General features: G+C 37.0%; 1 protein-coding gene across 5 annotated transcripts in view; it reads left to right on the top strand.

The window, feature by feature from the left end:
- The window catches only part of LOC129579330 (polypyrimidine tract-binding protein 1), a 209,128-nt gene that overhangs the window by 14,062 nt on the left and 169,815 nt on the right, over nt 1-25,251 (top strand). For 4 of the 5 annotated variants that reach the window (XM_055469324.1, XM_055469328.1, XM_055469327.1 and 1 more), the window contains one exon: nt 11,478-11,514. The exons of the other annotated variant lie outside the window; for it this stretch is intronic. In XM_055469324.1, the coding sequence (XP_055325299.1) occupies nt 11,478-11,514 (37 nt within the window). The remainder of the gene's footprint in view (nt 1-11,477; nt 11,515-25,251) is intronic. 5 annotated transcript variants of the gene reach the window in all.

The following is a 25,251-nucleotide window of genomic DNA, read 5'->3' as shown; positions in this document are numbered from 1 at the left end:
AGAGAGAGAGAGAGAGAGAGAGAGAGAGAGAGAGAGAGAGAGAGAGATTATTAGATTGAATTCATGACATTGATGCCTATGTTGAAGCTACATAATAAAACAGTGGATTCATACGTATTTTTTTCCCGCGTCGCATTTTCCATTCTCAAAAAGTTCAGCCAACGCTGGAAATCACTTGATGCATTCAAGAGTCCTGACGATGAAACCCTGAAAATGCGTGTGCGGCTAATGAGAAAGTTAGCGCCGATGTTTTTCTACTCCGAAAATCGACAAAACGTTGGATCGGATAAAAAACAGCGCATTTCCTATTTACTCAAAATGGGCAACTAAAAATCGAATGCTTGAAAAGCATTTAAAAAGTTTTCAATTTTCCAACTTTATCAAACTTTTCAACTCGATGTTACAAAGTAAAAGAACTTGTTCCATTCTCGCCCAGCATGACACACACACACACACACACAACGACAAACATCGAAACGAGGGAATTATACTTATTCCGTTATTTGTGTTCTGCACTGTGATTCGAAGCTATATACAATTGTCGATTTGTGTATATGAACGAAATTGACAAGTTTAATGAAAAAGAAAAAAGAGAGACAAAGACAATGAGAAAAGAAGGCGATGACGACGAAAAAAAAGTGCGGTGAAGTTCATTTTGTTTTGTTTACCGCATGTTCCGAGTATTTTGTAAAAGTGAATTCATGTTGAGTACTTGAATGTGCAATACTCATTCTCTCTCCCTCTCTCTCTCTCTCTCTCTCTCTCTCTCTCTCTCTCTCTCTCTCTCCCTATCAATCGATATGATTTGAACCACACAAACACATTATTTAGAATTACTCAAGAGCCGAGTCCAACTAACAGAAGGCGAGAAAAAAAACTGCGGCAAATGAGAAGACAACGCAGTGAAAAAATCAAAGCTTCTGAAACATTATCAAACACTTTGTGTCATTAACTCGGAGGGGACTGGTGATAAGTGATTTTTCGTATTGGCAAATGTGGCATCCTTCAACCATACATATTCATCCATATATGGAATATGAAGTGAGAGATGAGTATGATGAGAACTTACAATGTTGTCGAAAGTCTATTTGCCATTGCATTACCGTCGACGTCGCTCCTGAAGTTGTTTGATTCTGTATAATTTCCCTTGTGTTGTTTGCTAACTACGAGTTTTGCACACTTTTTAAGTGCTTTTTTTGTCGTCGAGTGCCTCTCATCGTCTTCTCTTTCTTTCTTTTTTCTTCAGCGTTTTAATTCTTGTTGATTTTAGACGAGTTTTCTTTTAATTTTCATTGTTCGCATCAATTTTTGTCTCTTCTTTGAGTGGTTGATATGCAAATCCCGAAAATGATATTCGTGTTCATTTTCGAAAAGCTTCCATTTGCTCCCTTTTTTTGCAAATAACATTTTTCATCCATTCCCTTTGTTTTTGCACATCCAAAGTGGCCAAATGTCGAGAGAGAGAGAGAGAGAGAGAGAAAAAAAGAACAAACGGAAGATTCAAATAAACGAACAGCAAAAAAAAACATGATACTTATTAACCATTTTAATGATGCAACGTTGGAAGTGCCATAAATCTGATGAAAATGCACGATTATCACAGGATATATTCGAATTAAGCGCGTTAAATAGTATTACTCGTCCATAAACAAACTCATTTCCCGTTGAAATTATATATAAAATGCTCATTGCTTGCTGCCATGGGTTCAAATCAGATCGTGTCACTTTTGACAATTCATCGGAATGTGTGTGTGTGTAAATGTTGATCGCCTTCTGTGTATTCTCACCAAAATTTTATTGATGGCATTTCAATCAGAAAAAAATGTCCCCCAAAACGCACATCTCCAAGCAAACGCACCTGTCTGAGCGCATCAGTTAATTTCATAAATGAATTTATAGCCCACATATGCAGCATGCACACAAAACCAACTGCGAGCGAGAGAGAAAGAGAGAGATAGAGGGAGAAAGAGAGAGAGACACACACACACACACACACACACACACACACACAAAATCGACCTCCACATTTCATGAATTATTCCAATAATTTTTTCTCACTATCGTGCCGAATTATTGATTGGGTTTTAAAAATAATTTCTGTGTGCTCCGACACCATATAATATATATTCAAAATCAATATTATCCTTTATCAGCTTATCCAAAGTGTGTTGTTTTTCATTCAGTTTTGTCGCTGTTGTTATTCTGTAACCGGAATTTATTATAAAATGTACGCGTATATTAAATTAAATGCATTCCAATAAGTCATGTTATTTGCTTATGTTATTACATTTTTCAATTTTTATCATGTTGTGTAGTGGTGTTTTGTTTGCGTTGACTTTAATTAAAATCAATTAACCGGCCAAAAAAGTGCTTCTGCATTGGATATTCAAATTCTGGTGAACAGTTGGTGGTCATAAACCATTTGAAATCACATAAAGAGAAACCGGACAATAGCTGACGTTTGGCGGGCGGGTGAATAGATTAAACAATTTTTCAAACGTTATGACATTTATTCGAACTTCCAAATGATTCTTGGGTTGAATTCTTATCCTACGGTTTGCGCGAGGCCAACACATAATAATCAAAGTAATCGTTATTGACTTTTCAGTATAATAAATTTGTTATCGTCATCCTTTTGTGCGCACACAATGTAATCGGAGACCGACGGCAATTTCATAAAATTGATAGATTTTATACGCTGATGTAACGTTAGCTGACCGTACATCAGGTCGAATTAATCAATTCGAACTTTTGTACGGCGGTAATTCCATTTCGAAGCTGCTTCTCGATGACGCTTCGGAGCTTTCTTTTTTTCACTTATTTCCAGTGAAAAAGCCATTATCTATTATTTTTACTCGACATTTGAACCTATCTAATGCTCGTGTGTAGTGCATAGCGTCTATCTATTGTTCAGCAAGTATATGTGCGTGCATATTTTCAATATTCGATTGAGTTTATGGTGCACGGCATAGGTGATGATGAGGTACGAAGTGATCTTAGTGACGATAACTGTTTCCGGTGATCTGTAAAATTGACCCGTTCAACGGACGAGATTTGAATTTTAATTCGCTGACATGTTTTATTTTCCACGCTCTCTCTCCCTTCCTCTGTTTCTATGCGCACTTGTTCGCATACGGGCGCACTGGGATTGAGGCAGAACATTCCAAAGCAATTCACTGTTATCTATGTAATATTCATTGTGCTGGAGCACATTTTGTAGCACTTTGGCTGCCTATCCTTGCTTGTGTATGACTGTTATACAGAGGTAGAGATATAGAGAGCGAGAGAGCGCTTGGAAAAATTCAAAATGATGGGGAAAAATTAAACCATTTGTGTTTCGCATGCATTTTAAATGCAAATAAAAATGCCTGCGAAAGAAGTGTGACCAGGTTTATTATAGCAATGTGAACAATGACATTGCAAATACTCTCTACCATACTGTGACCAAGCGTACCAACCAACGAACGATATGTGTATGAATTTAATAGACACACAGCTCTATATTTATATCGATATTTAAATATATACACACACACACACACACACACACACACGACTGATCCTGTCTATCATACATACATGCATGGTTTTTGTCTATCGTTCGGGTGCTCGTTCATCAGGTAGCTAGCAGTCATCGGATTCTATGATATTATTGCAATATGCAAATATTTTTGATTTACCCAAAGCGTGTGCATACCTGTGACGACTATCTCTACTCTTTCTCTACGGTATAATATTCTCTACGGTAAAAATATCATTTTTCTCTCTACAGTGTAAATAATACGATGCTCGCTACCAATAACAATAACGAAAATCGCACCAAAGTGGAAAAAAATTCATCGTCGAAAGAAAAATGGGAGAGAGATACACACATAGAGAAAGAGAAATGGAGATAGAGAGAGTGAGAGAAGAGAAGAGGAGAGTGGGAATATGATGTTGCTGCTTCTGAAAAAAAAGTTGATTGAGCTGAAAAATGAATGTTGGTCGTTGCAAATGTGCTTAAAGGCTTGCGTAAACTATAACATATTTTTGCACATTCAATTATCGACGTCAGACAGTGACCAGAATATTAAGGCGGATAAATGCTTATCAGCACTTTTGCTATTATTCTGTATATCGTTATCGATGACGGTGTAGTGTGTGTGTGTGTGTGTGTGTGCTGTGCATCTATGTATGTGTCCGTGGAAAATACCAAATGGCAAATGCCAAAATCAATAGATAAATTCATAAATGATGAATTTTACACAGGGTTTGAGCTGCCAATAAACTCGTCCATAATGTAAAAACATTATTATGGTCTTTCTCATTGGTTATTAAACGGCCAGTCAGAATGAAAGTGTGAAATAAATTTTGGACGAATGAACGAGGCACTTTTTTAATTATTATTAATAAGTTATGAGATTTGCTTTTAATGTAATTTCAGAGGGTGTATGTGTGTGTGGATACATATGTTCTCGGTCCAAAAATTGGATACACTCTCGACGCACAGTGTCGATTCATGTTTTATTCCATCATTCTTGGTCAAAACGACAACCATGATGATGATGATGATGCCTTGTGGAAAATGGAACTTTGGCTTTTCCATTCGCGTTGAACAAGCAAAGAAAACCCATCGACCAAACTACCGACCGACCGACACCAACCAATAGCAATGGCAAAAATCACTTTCAGACTTTTACGGTTAAAATCTGTCTATTCTTATTATTCGTGTATCAAGTGCATACAGTTGATGCGGGAGAATGGGGGGAGGGTATGGCAAAAGTAAAGTGGTTACTTGCTCTGACTTGAGACAAACTATATACCTATCTATACACATCCAAGAGAATGGGCGATTCTCTGGCTTCTCTTTTATTCATCTTTTAAATCATTATAACATTGTTGAATGATCTGTGCTGCAATACAAAATTAATTTAGATTGTCAATATGAACAATGCGGCTCGGGCTCTTTTGTGTTCCACTTCAATGCGATATATATACTAAACCACAAGTAGGTCCATGTTCATTTTATCAACAAAATCAAGAATGAGAGAAAATATGGCGGCGAAATACGGCGGAGTGAGCGTAAAAAAGAGAGACGAATAAAAAGCGTACAAGAATCATACATAGTTAGAATGAAACGCAATTCATTTTGTGTTATCTATCGATGACTTCAATTGCATTTGCTGAATGAACATGGGCGCATTGTATGAACACGATTGTTATCAATCATTCCATCATTTATTACTCAAAAGCCTCTCGCCCTTGCTCGGTTTTCGTTTCTTCTTTTTACTTTTCCGCACACGAAGTGTGAAGGAAAGTATAGCGATCGTCGTGAAAATTTTAAATTTTCGTTGTATACACGATAACTTACAAAATAGTAGAGCGATTTTGTTTAAATTTGGCCAGGAGGTAGCTTACGTTAATATCTTGGATGTATCAGAAATTGGACCAAATTGAGCCAGTCCATCTGGTACTTTTGCTACATCATAGATTTTCATCCAAGGGTCCCCCCCCAAGGGGGGGAATTTTTTCGGGAAAAAATTTCTTTTTCCACCACAAAAAAATGCATTTTTTGGTTATTTCTTAGTCTTCCTCGCGATTTTTTTCGTGGTAAACCGTGTTAAACGATGTTTTACCACGGTGGCCGACCATGATGGTCTGTTTTTAATTACTTTTTTCGCTTCAAAATGCATTTTCTGGCTATTGCTGGCTCTTTTTTATATGTTAGCCATGTTAAATGGTGTTCTCACCACGATGGACGATTTTGATGTCCTTTTTACTGTTTCGAAAAACCCACAAAAATTCCTTGTATACACGATAACTTTCGAATCTCTTCAGCGATTTTGTTTAAATTTTGCAACGAGGTGTCTTATATAAATATCTTGAATGTATCAGAAGTTGGACCGAATCAGACCAGTCTATCTGGTACTTTTGGTATATCATGCAATTTCACTCAAGGGTCCCCCCTTGGATTTTTCGATCGGAAAAAAATTTCTATAATTTTTTTTTACTGTTTTTACACGATTTTCCCATGGTAAGTGATGTTAAATGGTGTTATAACACGATGGTCGACCACGATGGACTTCATACCATTTTTACATAGTATAGTCAATATGGGTATCATATGAAAGGTCTTTGAACGGAGATGAACATGAACACCATCCCGGTCCATCACGGTTATGTTAACACCACTTAACAGCATTTTTTTATATGAATAGTTGACATGGGTGTCATATGAAAGGTTTTAAAGTGGGCGTGGACATGGACACTATATCCGTCCATTATGGTGACCATGATGGACTTCATACCATTTCTACATAAGTATAGTCAATATGGGTATCATATGAAAGGTCTTGGAACGAAGATGAACATAAATACCATCCGGGTCCTTCATAGTTATGGTAACATCACTTAACATCCTCGTTCAAATATTTCAAATAATCGCCCATTTTAACAAACCCGACTGACTTTCTCAAATAACCCAAATCCAATGAAACATAAATAGTCTTACCTCCGTAAGACGAACTTTTCCGCACCGTTTTCATAGCGTTCAGCTTTTATTCAGATTTTGCCTAGGATATTTATGAGAATTTTCAGAAAAAAACAACAGTACGTTCATGTATTTTATGGAAAATTGGCTTAAGATTTACCTCTCTTTCAAAAATGCAAAATAATCAAGTATTGAAAAAACTGAACTTTAATCAAAGAACTGCAAATCAGTCAAATATTTGGAGAATGAACTTTGTAATCAAATCAAAAAATGTGGACGGAAATAATAAGCTATCTCGACAAAATGTTTAATAAGCAAGTTGAATGAACTGATTTTTTTGTTTCTTTTTTGATGAAGTTAGACAAAAGTTACCAAATCGAAATCAATTGGTCATTATTGCGATGCAACATGAAAACAAGTATCCAAAAACTTAGACAAAAACAAAAATGTGTGTATTATTTATTGTGGAAACAGCTGTAGTTTGTTTCGTATATTCTTTTGATGTGGTTTCGTAGTTCGCTGGTGTTTTTTAAATTATCTGTTTCGTGCTGATTGATTTTTAGATGGTATGTTGCGGGGTTGTGTTCCAAAATGATGGTTGTGGCGTATGCAATCGAGAAAATGCCACAGGAACATCCATCTGGTTGCAACGTTGCCGGTTCAATGAATTGATACTGTGCTCCGGGGTTCAGGCGAGTGAGGATGTTTCGTTGATATACGTCCAATCTTTTGCCATGATTGCCCTCCTCGTGTAGACTGTATAGTGAACTGTGGTGTAATGGCCAAGAAAGCTGGCCCGGTCGCTGATATGTTATTTGCAGATCGTCTCGTTCGGCTAGAAGTCGTTTGTATCGCTCTTGTTTTTGTCCATAGCAGACTGGATGCATGTCGAATGGTATGGTTCTGTTTGCGTTCACCAAATTTATAATGAACATATCGATTGACAAATCATTTAAGAATTCTGTTCCAACAATTTGATTTGTGATTGATTCTAGATCTGTATTCTTTGTAGTTTCACACAAGTCTCCGATTTCGTAGTAAAATCCATCCTCTTCCAACTCGGGAAAATCCACATTGTTGAGAATAAATGAGACTTCAGAGGCGCTATCACATTCGCTATCAGAATCACCATTCAATACCGATTGGATGCGAAAAAAAGGTGGGTTGGCGGGTGCTAGGTTGTTCCTGGGCCCCTATTATTTTGATCAAATAAATCGAGTGGGAATGATAAAATCCACCTGGGGAGCCCATTTTGGGCACCTCCCGAACAAAAGTTCGATTTTTCAAGGAATTTTAAACTAACATACCGATTTAATACCAAAAAGGTGGGTTAGCGGGTGCTAGGTTGTTCCTGGCCCCTATTATTTTGATGAAATAAATCGTGTGGGAATGATAAAACCCACCTGGGTAACCTATTTTGGGTACCTCCCGAACAAAAGTTCGATTTTTTTAAGGTTTTTCATAGGCTAGGTATCCTAGGGTACATCTGGGGTGGCTGGAAATTTAATGGTTTCCAAGTCTAACGAAGTACAAACGTTTGGTACTTGCAGAATTTCGTTTCCTATTCTGGTATTTGAGCAATCGTGCTAACAAATTTTTGCGTACAGCGTACAGCGTACAGCACACAGCGTACAGGGTACGACACACCCACATTAACATAGCAAAATAACCACTGTATCGTGCTTTTTGGTGTCGAAAATGGATAGAAAAATGGTTTTTCGGGGTACCTAGGTTTTGTAGTGATTACAATACTTTTACTCACAACATGGGCGTGCGAAAAAGTAATACAACCATATGATTGAAAAAAAAAAATTCAAAGTCATACTGATCTCCATAAAAATCCAAACATACTTTAAAATAAGAACAATTGCAACATTCTATCCAAGTGATCTATATTTTACATTCTACCGAAAATGTGCGGAAAAGTTCGTTTTACATGGTAAAACATTTTATTTTCCCTTCATCTTGTTGGTTTCGAGAGAGAAATACCGAACGCTTCGTCCGATAAACGAAAATGAGACACAAAATGCGCGAGATCGAATGAAAATAGATAAGAAGATACTACAATCGCTGTGTACGGGGAGGGGGTGAGTGGTAATAAGGGAAACAACAATAGTAGTAACAAAATGTAAACGCAATATCGACGTATTGTATAGATGTGGCAGATAATAAATCTTACAAAAACGAATTCATCGCGTAACTTTCATTTATGTTCTTACATAATGGATAAATTTTGATAGGTAAAACGGAAGAGGGCATATACTGAATGGGAACGAAAATTTTTAGCCTAAAGAATCTTTCTCTTCTACCTTTATGTGTGTGTGTGTGGTGAACACCGGTACATTCGCTGTACGCTCTTTATCTCTCCCAACCTCTCTTGCACTCGCAAATCGTCAGGTTTTTGGTAAAGTACAACAAAAGATTATTTTTAACCACAGGAAACAGTAAGAAGCGACGCAAAAGCGAAACATCCGAATTAATAAAATACTTCATAAAGTAAATGTTCGCCAGATCACAAGCACTTGCTGCCTCAAAATCTGGGCTGAAAAAGCATGGAATCCAGTTTTTGTAATATGGGCACACTGTTTTTAATCAATGAACTGCGCTGCTGGCTAGAATTTCATCTCTCAAACGAATAAGTTTGCCGGCATGAACAATAGCAGCAGTAGAAGCAGCTAAAGCTTCTAAATGCTACTACACTTTACAACCGAGATTGAGGGGACGAGTGAAAGAGCAAGAGAGAGAGTGAGGGACAAGCACACAGAAACCTGTAACAAATTGTGGCATTGCAACGATGTTTGCACACATGGGAATTGTTTACCAATTAGTTGCATCTATGCATTTTCTGTATTGTGCACATTTAATCGATTTGTATAACATTTAATTTGCGCCGTATTATGACAAAAATTTATTCAAACGATGAATATTTTCGCTGTGCTCTGCGTGAAATGGTAAAACATTGTGCATTATTAAATGAAATGTGCGTGCTTTAATATTGTTATTAAATAAACAAAAACCTTTGTGGCGAATGGCAACAACAACAACATCAGCAGCAGCATCAGCAGCAGCAGCAGCAGCAACAACAACAACAACAACAACAACAACAAACACTGCACAAATTCGTAGCCGACCGCAATGTACTCATAACCAATGAACTTTTTAAGCCATGTATTTTTGCATTGAAAATAGCTTACGCCCGATCTTTTTTTTACTACCGGGCTATGTGAATGTGTGTGTGTGTGTGTGTGTGTGTGTGTCTTTCTCTCATAACTTTTTTCAACTTTGTTCTCTTTCACTCTCTCGCTGCGGGACGAACGTTGAATGTATTCGCACCGGCGAGTGCATCGCTTTGTTATATATTTTAATAAATAATTTTTTTTAAAGAAAACCCAGAAAACTGAAACTGCCGAATAGTAAAAGCGCTAAATTAAAAAAAACTGACTCCACTGATGAAAAAATGGAAAACACGGTAATTTCGTTTTCCTGTATTTATGTTCACCATGTATAATATTTACTTTATTATACCAAAAATTACCCTTTGGCTATTTTACTCCGAATTTGAATGACGTACGTGAACACAAATTGCGATTCGGCGGGAAAAAAACAACACCAAAAAAAAACAACATTGGAACAATCCAGCATGCTGTGATTCTTGAAGCAATTAATACGTTTTGATGTAAGCTAGATGGTTTGTATAGGGTCTTTTTTCGGGGTGCTATTGCTGCTGCTGCTACTGCCACTGTTACTGTTCTTAGTTGTTGTTGTTGTTGTTATTTTTAATACGCTCTTTTTGTGTTTTTTCTTGAAAATTTGATTTGCCAACACAGTTCAGTGTGCAATTTTTTTGGGTTTGTTAAAAATACATGATTTGATATGCCTTGAAGTGAGTTAACCACGTGTTGTAATCACATATACATATATTTTCCTAGAATCGCTTTTACAGCATCACATGGTGTACAGTATCTATTTACTTTTTTCCCTCAATATGATTTATCAAGAATAACTCTATTAATGGTTACAACGATTGCAAAAGGTGTATTGCAAAGAAATGATGCAAAACCTTGAGCCCGAATGAATATTACAGATTTAAATTTGAAACAACCGATATATTCAACGCATATTTCTCCAACTCTCTCTCTCTATCAAGACTTTGGATAAGTGAATTTCAAGTGAAATTTTTGCGTTTTTTTTTTGTATTTTAACCAACCAAAATGTTGACGATGCATTTCGATTTCATCTGACCCACATCGCTGAAGTATGTTGAAATGATGACAAAAGCGTTTCCTTCCAGATATGATGGAACCGATGGAACACATTTTTACCAGGGATAATCAAAATACATTTCAAATAGGTGCAATAAAATGGCATTCAATGAAATTATTGAATAAACACGGTCTTGATTAAAATTGTAAATGAAATTTACTATTTAGTTGATTAATGCTCATTTTCGGTATTTGAATCGTCGTAAATCGTTTGAAATAATTAATTTTAAGCTGATCAGAAAAAAAAATTGCTTTCTACTACATTTTAATCACATTTGAATAGCAATTCAGAGTTCTGAGAAAGTGTGTGTCTGTGTGTGTTCCAGAGTGAAATGTAATGGAAGCACATGAAAACATCACACACACACACACACTCACTATGAAATTAAAGCCTATTACAATTTTCGCTTATCGCTCTGAATCACTCCAGCATACACATTTATCGATTATTTCATTTTCTATCTTACGGTGTTTGTTTGTGTATTTTTCATTCAATGTATTCACTACTTGTCAAACAAAACACTCAAATGAACTTTCTCTTTCTATATTATATCTTTGTGAGTTTGAGTGTGTATGTCTCTGTGTACTGTTCTTCTATTGCACGTATCACATTTCTCTGCAATTTTTTAATTTTCACAATTTTTGGTGTTCTGCTCTTGGTTCATCGTTCATTTTCCAATTTTAATTTTTAATCTAACACACACACACATTTCTATTCGCTCTATCTCTTTTCTTCTCGTTTTCAGGAGTCTTGAGGCGATCAAACCCAATAATTTTAAGAAGGTACGTATGACTCTTTCTATCACTTTGCACGCTCATCTCTATCTCTCTCTCGCTCTTTTGCTCTTTTTCTCTCTGCTTTCTGTTTTCTCTTCTATAATGTTGTACTCTCCTTTTCTCTGAACCATCGTTTATTGCATGCATCGATTTGGTAAATTGCTTTTTAGTGTGCTCACTGCTCACCCATTTGAAGCGCTCGAAAAATCATTTCATTTTAATAAAGCTCACACTCATTTTGCACCTACGTCTTTTAGCTGAAAGTCTTACATGCGCATTGTTGTTGGGGGATAGGTAGCATAGAAGTTTTGCCGTCGTCATCATCCACAAAAAAACACTTGAATCTGTTTTCATAACAGTGCAGCAAAAGTGCTTTTTTGTACCATTTTTCCTCCATCTTCTTCTTCACATTGTTTAGTTAGGTTAAAAGCTTTTCGTTAGACTTTCGAGATGGGATCACAATTGAAATATCGGTCTATTGTTCTACAGATTATAAGATATCCATGCCGTTATAGACAATAGCAACATCTCTTTGATCAACATGCAACGATCCACATAAACTGCAAATAGTTTTGATTCACAATTCGTGTCATCAAACAACAGCCACCATTAATCCATTAAATTAATTGATATCGAAATATTTTATGCATCATTGGTCGTGCTCATTGCTTCGTTGACTATTCCGGGTCAAATTGAAAACTTTAATTGAATTTGAAATACTAGAAATTTAAGAAAAAAAACTTTGTCATTTCTAGAGTTTAAAACTTTTAAAAATGTATATAATAATATGAAGGAAATGTTGCATTGGCGGTCATTGCTCAAGTCATCCAAATACCATTTTTTCAATGCTATAATCACGCATTGGCTAATGTTAATGAGCTAAATGAAAAAAAATTGAAGTGAATTCTTGGAATGAACCCTGAATGTTTTCTGTTTAAAGAGAAAAATAAATATACGAAGACGAAACGAACAAATGCACTTCGTCACAAATTCAATGGACACATTCTTAATCTAGCAGAAGAGTCATAACAAAGACATCAAAGCATCCAATATTATGACATCGAATTATAATAATTTTTTGAAACAAACATGTTATTTCCCAAATAAGATCAAAAAGTAGATTTTTTCTAAAACAAATTTTACAAGCCAGTAAACGAATCGAATCGAATCCATAAAAAGGAATAAAAACCTGTATTCGTAAAGAATGTTTTCTCTCTCTCTCTCTCTCGTTTGAGTGTATCAAAGCGTCAGAGGAAAACTGGTAAAATCAAAGCAAATATTTGAATCCAAATGAATTTTTTAACAACAACAAAAATAAAATACACCCAAAAAAAAAACCATTAAAAAACAGCGAAAAAAAGGTAGAGAGAAAAAAAACAATTTGATGACAACGAAAATCCTGTACGAGATATTCGGCGAATGCAAAGTTTTATTTGCCTTTATTCGGCATTATTCATGAGTTTCGGGATATTTGAGATTTATTCGCCCATTGATCAAGCGAGCGAGAAAAACGGTTGAGAGGATGGTAGATTGGTTGAGCGTGAGCTGTGAGAAAGAGAAAGATAGAGAGAGAGAGAGAGAAAGAGCCTTTTGCAAAATATTTATTTATGCGAGGAACAATATTAACGTTGTATGGCACCAATTCCATATCGTGTTTTCAAAATATTTAGTATAATTTTATGTGTTGCAGAGCGAGACGTAAGCGCGTTTTGTTTTAACAACACCGTACAGCCATACATTGCATGTTACAATGTATAGATTGAGCGCTTCACAGGTTAGCGATGCATATTAAATGACTATATGAATTTAAGAGATGCTTAAAAATAAATAACCCAGTGCCGATGTGCACTACACACGTATACATGCATGCATACACCCTCCATGTCATCCGCATGCACATGGTGAAAGAGTGAAAATCGTTCGGGCACATTCACACAACACATTTCGCATAACTGAGGCAACAATTCATGAATACGTCTAATTATAAGCCAAAGGAACGAATCTCATAAAGACGGCAATAGCACCAGTGTTCACATTCATTCTCCCATACTCTGCCTGCTCTTTCTCTCTCTAGCTTTCCCGTTCTCTCTCTCTCTCTCTCTCTCTCTCTCTCTCATACGCATTTACACGTCGTGTACTAGCAATGGTGAGCGAGCGTGCGAACGAGAGTGAGAGCACTGAGCGCAAATGTGATACGGATGACGTTGATGATGGCAGTATTTTGTTGCTTCATTGTTTACAAATTGTTGCATTTGTTGAGACAAGCTTTGCGGATGGTTTAGTTAGCTGGTAATTAAAAGTTTTGAAATCAGCACCCATACATCTTTTTAAACAAAGAGTTTGAGCTAAAATTATTAAATGATTTTTGCTAGCTGATCCAATTTTGTGTGAGTGTGTATACTGACGTCCCTTGTGTATTTTCAGAGTGAAAGCGCTTGACTTCGTCACATTGGCGTACGCAATGGAGGAAAAGCTTAAATATTGTGCATACGCTTTTTTTTTGCTGTCACTTTGAATCAACTTTAGCCGAACGCACAAAAATTCATGGCAGTGGAGCAAAAAAAGACATATTAGAGCATGAAACAAAAACAACGGACACGAAATAAAAAAATGACGGAAAAAAACATGTTCACATAAAAAGTGTTTCAATTAATTTGAGCAATTCTTTCATTCACCTGTGCGATGCCAGTGTCGCTCGCTTGCTCGCTTTGATGCTCTTTTTTTTCTTCGCCCACCCTGTCGACGGCAAGCATTGAAAATTGCATGGAAAAATCCGTTTTTTGAACAAATAGAGTACGAAGCTGATTTGATGTTGCGAAATATTTGTATGGTTGCCCATTGAATAATGAACGGACAATCACATAAAGACTCGAAAAGCCATAAGCAACATCTGTTCCCCGCATTTCATCTTCTAGCCGACAGCACACCGGCACATCTTCTGCCCGTTCGTTCAATGGCTGGCCCTGTCAATCTCTCCATCGCACGAAGCAATTATTGCAAATGGTTCTTTGCAATGTTTTGATGGTTTTTTTTTATATCTATTTATTGTCTATTCATTTGCTTCGTCAATAGACGATTACGGTAAATTGCAAGGCTGCCATGACAATAGCAACAAGCAAGCGCCTTGGAATTACATCTGTGTTTAATTCGCAATTATATTTTGAATGGCTGTACATTATTACACATTGAGTGCGTCGTCCATTGCCTGAAACATCCACACTCGCACGCACACACAACGACAGAGATGGAGGGAGAGAGATGGGTAGAGTCCCATCTAAATGCTTAACAAATGGATTTGCTACGATTTGAGCATTACGACGTTGACCATCAATGTGCATGAATGATGGATTTTTAATACTATTTTAATTCATATTTCTTGCGACGAAAATTATTCCAAATGTTATCCAAGTACCTTACTCACTCACTCTCGTCCCGTCGCCAAAAACACGCAATTCAACAACATATTTTCCAGTCATTCCACTTTAAATGCATCGCTGAAGACTGATGGAAAACGACATCTTAAATCCAATAAATGATCCGACAAAAACATGCAAATGAGACCTTCATTGCTCTCTTTCACTCACACACACACACACACAAACACACACACACACACACACACACACACACACACACAATTTAATGGATTTGGTTCCCTCATCCCTCCAGCTGAATTTATACTTGCTTCTGCTGCTGCTGCTGCATGCAAGTTTTTCGGTAAGAAAATCAGCCAAAATCAAATTTACACTACTTTCAAAAACACGGAGAAAGTATTTAGTTTCAATGCAATCTTTTTCGCAAAGTTTTGCATAAAGAATGTGTAACTATAATATCTGCACAGTATTTAAAATGTTAAAATTTTCCCAAAAATGTTCATTTTTTTTTCTCTCTCTCTCGCTCTCACAGAGTGAGTGCTCTGAACAAGTTACTGTTATTCGTTATGAAGAAAGAGGTTTCAACTTGGAAGCTTGGAATAACTTTTCGCTTTCATTGTATTGGCTCCTTTTTGGTGTATTGATTACGGTTCTTGTTTTACACCACTTACCAAATTACTTTCCATTAAACCGAGTAAAAGTTGCTGCTGCTGTTTACATCGGTGACTGACGATGCTCTCCTTGCACAAATCAGACGCAGGAACAGAGAAAGACAGAGAGAGTGAACGTCAGAGATTGAAAGAACGTTCGCAAAGATTGTGGTGAAAAGTGAAGATAATTTCAGTAGCTTCAATAGGATGCACCAACGACCGTAATTTAAATGAGAAATTTCAAGTAGATTTTGATTGGCAGAATTCAATAACATTGTTATGACAACTGATGGCATAATTTTGATGGAAAAAGTTTTTCCAACGCAATGAAAATCACTTCTATCACCTCGACTAAATCTCCTTCACATTCACTGTAACTCTCTTGCTAACTCTGTTTCTCAGTTTTCATTCTCTACCTCACTTTATCTGGGACGTTTGTGTTTGCGATGCTCCTCTAATTCCAAAAGCATTCAATTTACCAAATCAAATTTACACTAAAATGAAAAATGTTTGAATTTTGTAATCTAATTTCCATGTTGATAAATCGGATTTATTCGGAATCATGTTTTTCAAAACGAATCATTCTTTGTATCCTTTATTTGATTCGTTTGATCGGTAAATTGGTGGAATTTTCCTTTTTCTTCGCTTCAAATTCTTAGCATCTTTTTCATATATATATATAACAATGTAGCTATGTAGCAAAGAGCCACGCAGTCTTTTTTCTTCACATTTTTTTCCCCATTCGCTTTGTTACCGTTGAATTAATTTTAGGGACGGTGGTAAATGGCGACGAAGATTTGAGATTGGACATGAACTTAACATTTTTTGTGGTTTTTTTTTTAAGTGTGTGTGTCGTTTCATCTGTACCTCATTCTGGCCTTTATTGATTTCAACGCAAATGTCGCAGCCGTAAAAAGAATGTCAGCCACAAATTTCAGTGGTTGATTTGATCGTGTTTTTTTTCATTAACCTAATTTATGATAGCATCGTTGAATTAAAATGCGATTAAAATCCTTATGAATCGCTCGTATTTTTTCCGGTCGTTCTAGAAACTAGATTTAAAAGTGTGTGTGACTTTTGAATGTTTGACACCATAACGAGCGCATATCAATTTTCCCATGCAATAAGGAATCCAGTTTTTTTGGTTCGACTTCTACTATTATGGTTCTTTAATGGGAAAAGAAATCGATCGGAACCAGTTTCTTTAGTCGGCAATTCATGTTGATGATATTCAATTGTAATTTATGAGCGCTATTGATTTTCATGTTCATAAATCCGGCCGATTTGACGATCGTTTCGTTGTACAATTTCTTGTTTGTCTATTGTCGCACAAACACACAAAACAGCCGTTTATTTTTGTATTGTTTAGTAAATTATCTGTTTCGAAATGCCATTTAAAATTTAATATTAACTAAAACCCATTTAAGTGCCATTTTTATGGTGTACAAGAGAGCCAAAGGGAGACAAAAGAAAGAGATAGAGAGATGACAAGAGACAATATACAAAAATACACACACACAAGCATATCTCAGCCATTTTTCGTGGTAAATGCGATTTAATACTCATAAATTATGATGGTTATGTAGCCATATTCGCTTTGTCAGGATTTGCTGTGTGTGTGTGTGCTTTGCCGGTTGCCGAACAAAAGGATCTTGAAAATTCAAAGCAAAAGCGCAAGCAAAACCACTAACACAACAATACGGGAACACCTTATTAAATTGATTCATTCATAACGAATCACGAAAAGTGTTTTTTTGGACTCCAATAATCGAGCGAATGAAATGCGAAACAATAATCACCATCATTACTGTTTGCCATTGCCATTACCATTGCCATAGTCGATATTGCTATTGAGCGAGTGCTCGCATTGCTCGTTCGCTCGCGCAACATATTTTCTTCGTTCAAATAAAAATGGACAACAAGAGACGATGATATTCGGTTGATATTTTCTTGATATTTGCCACTCAAACGCCATGCCGTCTGCAATGGCACTGAATTAACGTAATATTCTTTTCATCTCTCAAAAGTATTTGATTCTATTGTCGGTTTAACGCAGGTGAAATAGAATTTTCGTTTATATTGTAGGCATGAATAATAACAACAATAAATTTCTTAAAAACCAACCGAAAATATATGAAATACAAGAATGTGCAGCACAGTACAGTACAGCACAATGTGTATTATTTTCTTTGGTTTTTTTTCTCCGTCTTTCTCTTTCACTTCCTTTAAATTTCATATTTACACAAGAAAAGCACGAGAGTTAAATACACACTCTCATTCTTTGTCTCTCCTTGCTGCTGCTGTTGTTGTTGTTGTAAGGAATTTTTGGAAAACTCTTCACTTGGCGCTCACTCTGGCGTTCCTGTCTCTTCAAACGATCATGTATTCCAGCTTTGTGTCGGTGAGCGTGCCATTGTCATTCAATAATTAATTTAATTAAAACGAATCTTTTATTCAAGTTTAGCTTGAGAGACGAGCGCTAGTGTGTCTTGTCTGTCTGTCAGCCATTCTTCAATTCTGACAAGAAATCACAACGTTCGCGCCGATTTCTTGGACGAAAAATTTGTTATTTAAACTCGACTTACTGGCTTAATGTCAATGTTTTAGCTTCCATGTCGCTGGCACTTGTGCCGCTGTCTCGTTTGGTCTCATTCTTGGTATTCTTATTCGTCTTGTTAAGCATTCGGTGTATTTTTTTTTCATATTCACTTTGGCTGAGCATAAAAGATTTGTGAAATGTGCTTTTGTGCACACTGGTTATTTTCGGAGCACTCATACTTTTCAATATTATGTCACAACATTGTTGTTGGGCACCGCGTTGTGTATATTTGCGATATTTGTTGTTGTTGTTGTTGTTATTGTTATTGCTGTTGTCATGGTCTTCTCATTCGCGATGATTTGTTTCTCATGCGGCCGGCCGGTTCGGCCTTTTTTCGACTGTTTTTCACTCGAATCAATGCTGGCAATATCATCAACCTTTAACCCGACTACAATTTAATTTAGAAAAGGGTAGTACAGTCTATTTAACAACAAGCGACAATTTAATATTCATTATTTTCATTATGCATTCGGGTGGTATGTGCCTGAAATCATTTTGTGTATACATAAAAGATCGCAGTGAAATGGGCTGATAATGCGATTTCATTGGGCATAACTTGTCAATGTGTATTTAATGTACACACATATATACCGTGTTTATTAACAATGGCCTTCATCCGTCTTTTGTTATTCTCTCTCTCTCTCTCTCTCTCTCTCTCTCTGCTTTCCTTCATTAAATGTGCTCATACTCGTTCTTTCTCCTTTGGTCGTGCTTTGAGCGATTGATTTACATAAAAGTGATGTTTTCACCATTTTGTGCCGTGGGATAAAATTCATTTTCGTCAATTTCATTTTTTTTCGGTTGTTGTTCGCTTTCATTTTTTTGTACATTTAAACCGATTGGTTATAAAATATTTATATTTTCTGTTAATCAATTATGGCGATTTTTTATAGTAATGTTCATAATAATCATAATAATATGTGGCCAAGCTTTAATAATGCTTTAAAATCATAGCAATCACTTCGAATGCATTCAGGCTATTATCATGAAAATGCAATTCATTGCAAATTTTCCACCTGCCTCAATCGATGCATTTTCCGACGACCGTTCGATTTTAATGTGGCCCTGGCTCGTGCGTGTGTGCGTTCGTGCATGTGATTGTGTGTGTGTGTGTGCGCGCGCGTGTATGATTCGATGGATCATCAATAAAGTGAATCATAATATTATATTCACGAAACCAAAACGTCAAATATTATTGCAATTGGCTATATAATCGACGCTCACGTATCACTCCGATCACAAATCAAGATAAATATTTGACGGATTTTCGGGCAAATGCGGATGAAAGAATAGCTTGTATTGAAATTCAATTGATTGAACTAAGCAGTCAGTTCGGTGGACGTTTTGGATTCGGGTTGTAGTATTCAGCAGAGAGAGAGAGAGAGAGAGAGAAAGAGAGCCATAATTTACTGATTAAATAATACCGTTGCATAGATATCAATTGTTCAATTGGTGCATATTCACATATTTATGCAAAATGCATGTGACGCTTTCGTTCCATCAGCCGTGTTGTTGTTGTCGCTGTTTCGGTTGGCTTCTAAATTCAATACCATCACACTGGCGGCTGCATTTATTTTTCGGCATTTTCGCGCGCTTGGGATATTACCCCAACCACAATATACGATAGCAATATCAATCACTGAAAATCACCTCATTTCGGTGTCGAACTAACAAACTTGAGCCATTTTCCACGTCCAACCTGTCTCCGCCTGCCCGTATTTCCCAATCTCGATCAATAAACATTTGCATTCGTCAAATTTTATTTAAATCGAATTCGAAATGCGAGGCGTTCATTATTTCCAATGGTTTTCGTTTTGCTCCTCAGAATTATGCCTATTTTCCGTTTATACTCGTAAAACGATATCAATTTTCGATGACCGTTTTCAATGACCAAACACGATACACAACAGATATATTATAGCCGGCGTGGCATGGGGCGAGTACACGAAGATCTTTAATGTGCAATATTTTTTCCGTGGAATTTACATGTTATGTTTCACAACCACAATTTAACAGAGTGCACTGTACCTTTGGAAGCGGAGTAAAATATTATACATCTGCCCAATTTCTGTGAATTCCGTACGGTGTAACGGATCAAATCGTAGTAAATAGAGCAAATCGTTAAATAGGATACTTTTTTTTAACGTTTTCACACGCGCGCAATGATTTTCAATCGATTCGATTTCTTCAAATGATTTTCTTTTGATTCGTTACCACTTTGTGTACGGTGAGTGAGTAAAATCAAGCAAAGTGTGGTCTTTTTGTTAGCGCATTCATTCGTTTCGTTGGCAAAGTGACAATTTGGTGACTTTGACGCTGAAGTGCGGCTGTTGATCTACCCTATTCAATGTGAAAATGAGGAAAAAAAAGCGAGAGTAAGAGCAAGAAAGAGAGAGAGAGAGAGTGAGAGAGAGTTTGTGTGCGACATAGAGACATGATTGGAATGCAAGCCGAGTTTATGTTATTTAAAATTATGATTCCATTTATCAAAAATTATTTGCTGTAAGTGGTGAATGAATGAAGCAGGGGGGCTGCTGCTGATGCTGCTGAGTGTTAGATGACGGCAAAATGGAAGAAATTGAATACCTTAATTCAAACGGCTGTCTGTTGTTGTGCAGCGTGCGCGAGAACGAGCGTCGCCGTATATATTGTTGTGTAGTATGTATGCATAAATAAGATGCTAAGCTATTGTGCGATTTTAAATCACACAAATCATTGATTTATAATTCACACCTATGAAACGCGCGGCGGCAGCAGCAACAGCACCAACATTCATGGTTGTGATGAGAGAGCGAAAACGCCAGCTTATCGTTCTTTTCTTTGGTTATTTTTTTTTCATTGCTCGATTCACCGTTCATTCATTCATTTTCGTTCGCTGAGATACTCTAGGTGTGTGCGTGTGTGTGTGTGCCTGAGAGTATGAATGTTTGTGTGTCGGGTTGGCTGTCATTTTTCCTCCATTTCATCGGGTTTGCTTAGCGAAAAATTCAATTTCTGTGCAGTATGTGTTATGAAAATATTGGTGCTGTTGGTGTGATTGTCGGAGTACAATAGGAAATTCAAGCATGCAATTTGATTATATGTTTGATGGCAAAGAAGATGATGAAGAAGAAGAAGAAGAAGAAGAAGAAGAAGAAGAAGAAGAAGAAGAAGAAGACGATATGGCATAAAAGAAATCAACATTCCTGCTGGAAATGCGTTCTTTCGAAAATTGATTCGGCATTCCTTTGAGATTCTTCGCACTCGCAATCTTCCTTTCGTCGCCTGAGCGGTCGTTCCATCCTATTTTTTGTTCCGTCTTTCATGTCTCTTTTTTCTATCGAAAGTTCTTAAAGCTTTTTTTTTCTTCAGTCGGACAAAGCGAGAGCGCTTATCCGTGAACACCGAACATACACACTAATAATAATTTTTGGCGTTCAAACGACGGCAAACGCGCGCGCGCGCACATTCACACATGCCGGCTAAATGTACACTGTACAGTGAACGAGATTGAGAGTGCGAGAGCTTGAATTTGATGTCGATATCTTTATTTGTATGCACAATGGCATTCAAGCGATTACCGTTCGCTTTTCATACGATGCGTTGCCCCATAACATTTTATATTTCATTGTAGTGGATGGATTTCATTGAGTATTAAAGGAAATGGAGACTACTAAATATTTTAGTGTTAATCAGTCGCAATGAATAATACGTGAACACATATATTATATTCGTCCATTGGGAGCCACGAAATCGATGGTTTCCACATCGAATGCTGAACGAGAAACGAGACCGAGACGAGATGAAGGCAGCAGCAGCAGCAGAAGAAGAAGAATGAGGGAAAAATGAATTGGTACACCGAACACATTTTCGCATTTGTCCGGTTTTGCCTAGGCAAACGATTTAAATGGCCACGTATTGAGTGGTCTCGGTGTGCTTTGATGGCCAGTACGGTGCAGTTCAGCTGCCTACCTGGTCCGAGAAAGAGAGCACCGAACTCAAGTCGAGATCCTGAGCAAAGGGAACCGAAATGCTATCAGCAACAACACATACATGTTTTATAGGTGTACACACAATGCATGATTATTACTATTATTACTGTTATTGTTATTAGTAATAGTAAAAGTGTTTGCAACATTACCGAACCGACGGCTGCCCGATGAACAAAGGAGCGATCGAATGAGGTGAGCGTGTGTGTGTGTGTGTGTGTGTGTGTGTGTGTGTGGGCTCAGCGTAAAAGCCTTTCAATGAAGTATCTCACGACTCGCAGATTATACTCGCTACAATTGACATTGTGCACTGATGTTTATATAATAAGGTGTATCACCGGGAGAGAAAGCAAAAAAAAAATTCATCCATTTTCGGAAGGTCAAAATGAATTGTCCATAAAATGAAATCGCATCAGGTCAAAAGTTGTGTAGCAAAGTACACGGCAAGCAACAAATAAAAGAGGCGCTACGGCACCGAAAGAATTTTCCATATTATGTCTTCACAATAGAGCAATGGAGTAATGTGCATTGCATTTAGATTTGGTAAATGTAATACGGAATAAACGTCACTCACACTCACACACTTCGCAATCGTACTCATGCTCGTAGTCGCACTTCACATCTACCCGCGCCCGCATATCAGAGTACTTCAATTTGCAATACATAACAATAAAAGGAAATCCACATGCTCAAAACTCCATTCATATGCGCTACACAAAGAGCAAATCATTTCTTCTTTTTTCCATCGTCATTTCACTTTTCTTTCATTCCCTTCGGTGGCGTCGCCGTCACACGTATGAATACTCGTAATTCGGTTCGTCTTCTTTCACTTTTCTTTTTCTTCTTCTTTTTTATTTCCATTCTGCTCTATTTTTAATATTGCTAAGTAGTCGGTGTGCGGCGACGATATAGACTGGTAAGAGACAGAGCAACAAAACGATAGAGCCAGAGAAAGAGAGAGGGAGAAAGATATTATATTTGCTTGTGTGTTTGTGTACGTATGTTCACTCGATGCATGTAGTACATTTTTGTGAATAGTCGGAACACTCCTTACCTTATTAACATTAAATTTGCATAAAATCATAATCTATATCGTACTCCATTCGCTTACATATGTTTTTCACGTGAAAAGAGATAAAGTGCGAGCAGTGAGCGCGAGCGTGTCCGCATTCGCGCTTGCAAACCGGTTTGTTTTTTCATTTGTTACCTACGTTCCCAAACCAAAAATGATTTCGAATATTAGATATTTCGCACCTACATGATGTGCTCGCTTTTCTTTCCTTCTTTCTTTTTTTCGCCCATCCGCTTCTCGTTCGAGATCACACCACACGTTGACTGACTGACATAACAACTGTGGCGGTGGTTCGGCACACTCCTGATTGCCTCGATACGGAAGAGTGCAACAAAAGGCAAGCGTATTCATCGTTTTCTTGCTTCTTTTTTTGTTTTCAATTTGCGTTTTGTTTCATCACAAGCATCAATGTGTCAGGGAAACAAACTAGAACGATGGAACGAATCAAAACAGACTTTGTTGCCAGTTCCGAAAAAGCTGAAACATGAGCAGCGAAAAAAAAATTCATCCAACACATGATTACACACACACACACTCGCTACTCACAAATATCTATATGTACATATATTTGAAGTGCAGCCATCAAACAACGACTTGATCCGGCCGAAACGCGAAATTGTTTATTTTAGAACTTTCAACATCACAGTAATTGGTGCGATTGTGCAACACCAAAAAAAAAGAAACTTTGGCATAACAATATTCAAGCAAACATATGCATCTGTATGTAGAGTGGCTTGACAGGAATAGAAAAAAAAAACAACCGAAAGAAAACAAGCGAATTGTTTGATGGTGCAGCGATGAAGCATGTTCTTTTGGTTTAGACCGAAAATGTTTCGAATCCATAATAGCCACTCTAAACATTTTTATTTCATCTCAGTCGAAAAAACACGTACACACATACAGCATTTCTGACATTGAGAGCAATTCGAAAAATTCAACGGAAAGTAACACCCGCAAAAATGGGGCCGAACAAAAGAATAAATGAGGCAATCATATCAAAATGAATAATTTATTATTTGCCAAATGAAATCGTAACAGGAAAAAAAAGAACAAGTGACGCTACACAAACCGAAACACAGAGCGAGACATAGACAGAGAGAAAAACGGAAAAAATTAGCATAAAAAACTAGCCATGGTGACAGAACGTCAAAAGGATAACTCTTGGCAAAAAAAAATCACTCTTTAAATTATTCAAAGCGAACAAAATGCTGTTTTTCAAACATTTTATTGTACGAAACAAAATATTGAACGAAAAACAGCACACACACCGAAAATAGCGAAAATTACACACGCAACAAAACCAAAATGGAAACAGAGAACACGGGCTCTCGGATACTTCATGTGATTAGACATTGGTGTGCTTTTGGAAAATTCCGCCCAATGCTCAGGGGTTCATTAATTCCTTCGACAATATAGAGTGAATGAAATAATATCGGATGAAAAAAAAACCACCACACAGCCATACCACGAGCATACAGTGTGCGTGTAGAAATGTCATAAACATATGAATACGTCTTATTTTGCGTTACAACAAACAAGTTTTGCCACCATTCACAGCAAAAACAAAAGCAACGAACCAACACAAATAACTAATCAATTCGTGAAAAGTTCTTTTATTTTACTCCGAAGCGAAGAATGAGCAGCAGCCATTTTTCGAGCAGCGAAATAAAACTTTTCCAAACACGAGAAATTGCTTTAATTGAAATTGCATCATGGCGATGGCAAGAAAAGTGCATCATCATCATTGTTGCGCGCAAACGAGCGCGTTTGTTGGAACGCGGTGGCAGGGGCAATGTCGGTCTTTGTTGGAATCTAATGAATTGGTCTTTATTCCATCCGCTTTCTCACCATTTTATCTTTATGAATGTCACTTGAACCACTGACAAACTCAGATTTATATACGTTGCTTTATCTGTTTGCGCATTTTATTCCATTTTTTTTCCTGCTGCTGCTGCCGTACTCACCTGTTGTTGTCCTAAAATTAATCTTCATTAACGACAAACAGTGCAAACAAAGGAAGAGAGAGAGAGAGAGAGAGAGAGAGAGAGAGAGAGAGAGAGAGAGAGAGAGAGAGAAGTGT

Source organism: Sitodiplosis mosellana, unplaced genomic scaffold, assembly GCF_009176505.1.
Source record: "Sitodiplosis mosellana isolate CC-2019 unplaced genomic scaffold, AAFC_SMos_1.0 Smas_scaffold_6226, whole genome shotgun sequence".
Taxonomy (NCBI): domain Eukaryota; kingdom Metazoa; phylum Arthropoda; class Insecta; order Diptera; family Cecidomyiidae; genus Sitodiplosis; species Sitodiplosis mosellana.
Note: the sequence above shows the minus strand (reverse complement) of the source record. Positions and strands in the feature narration are given on the sequence as shown.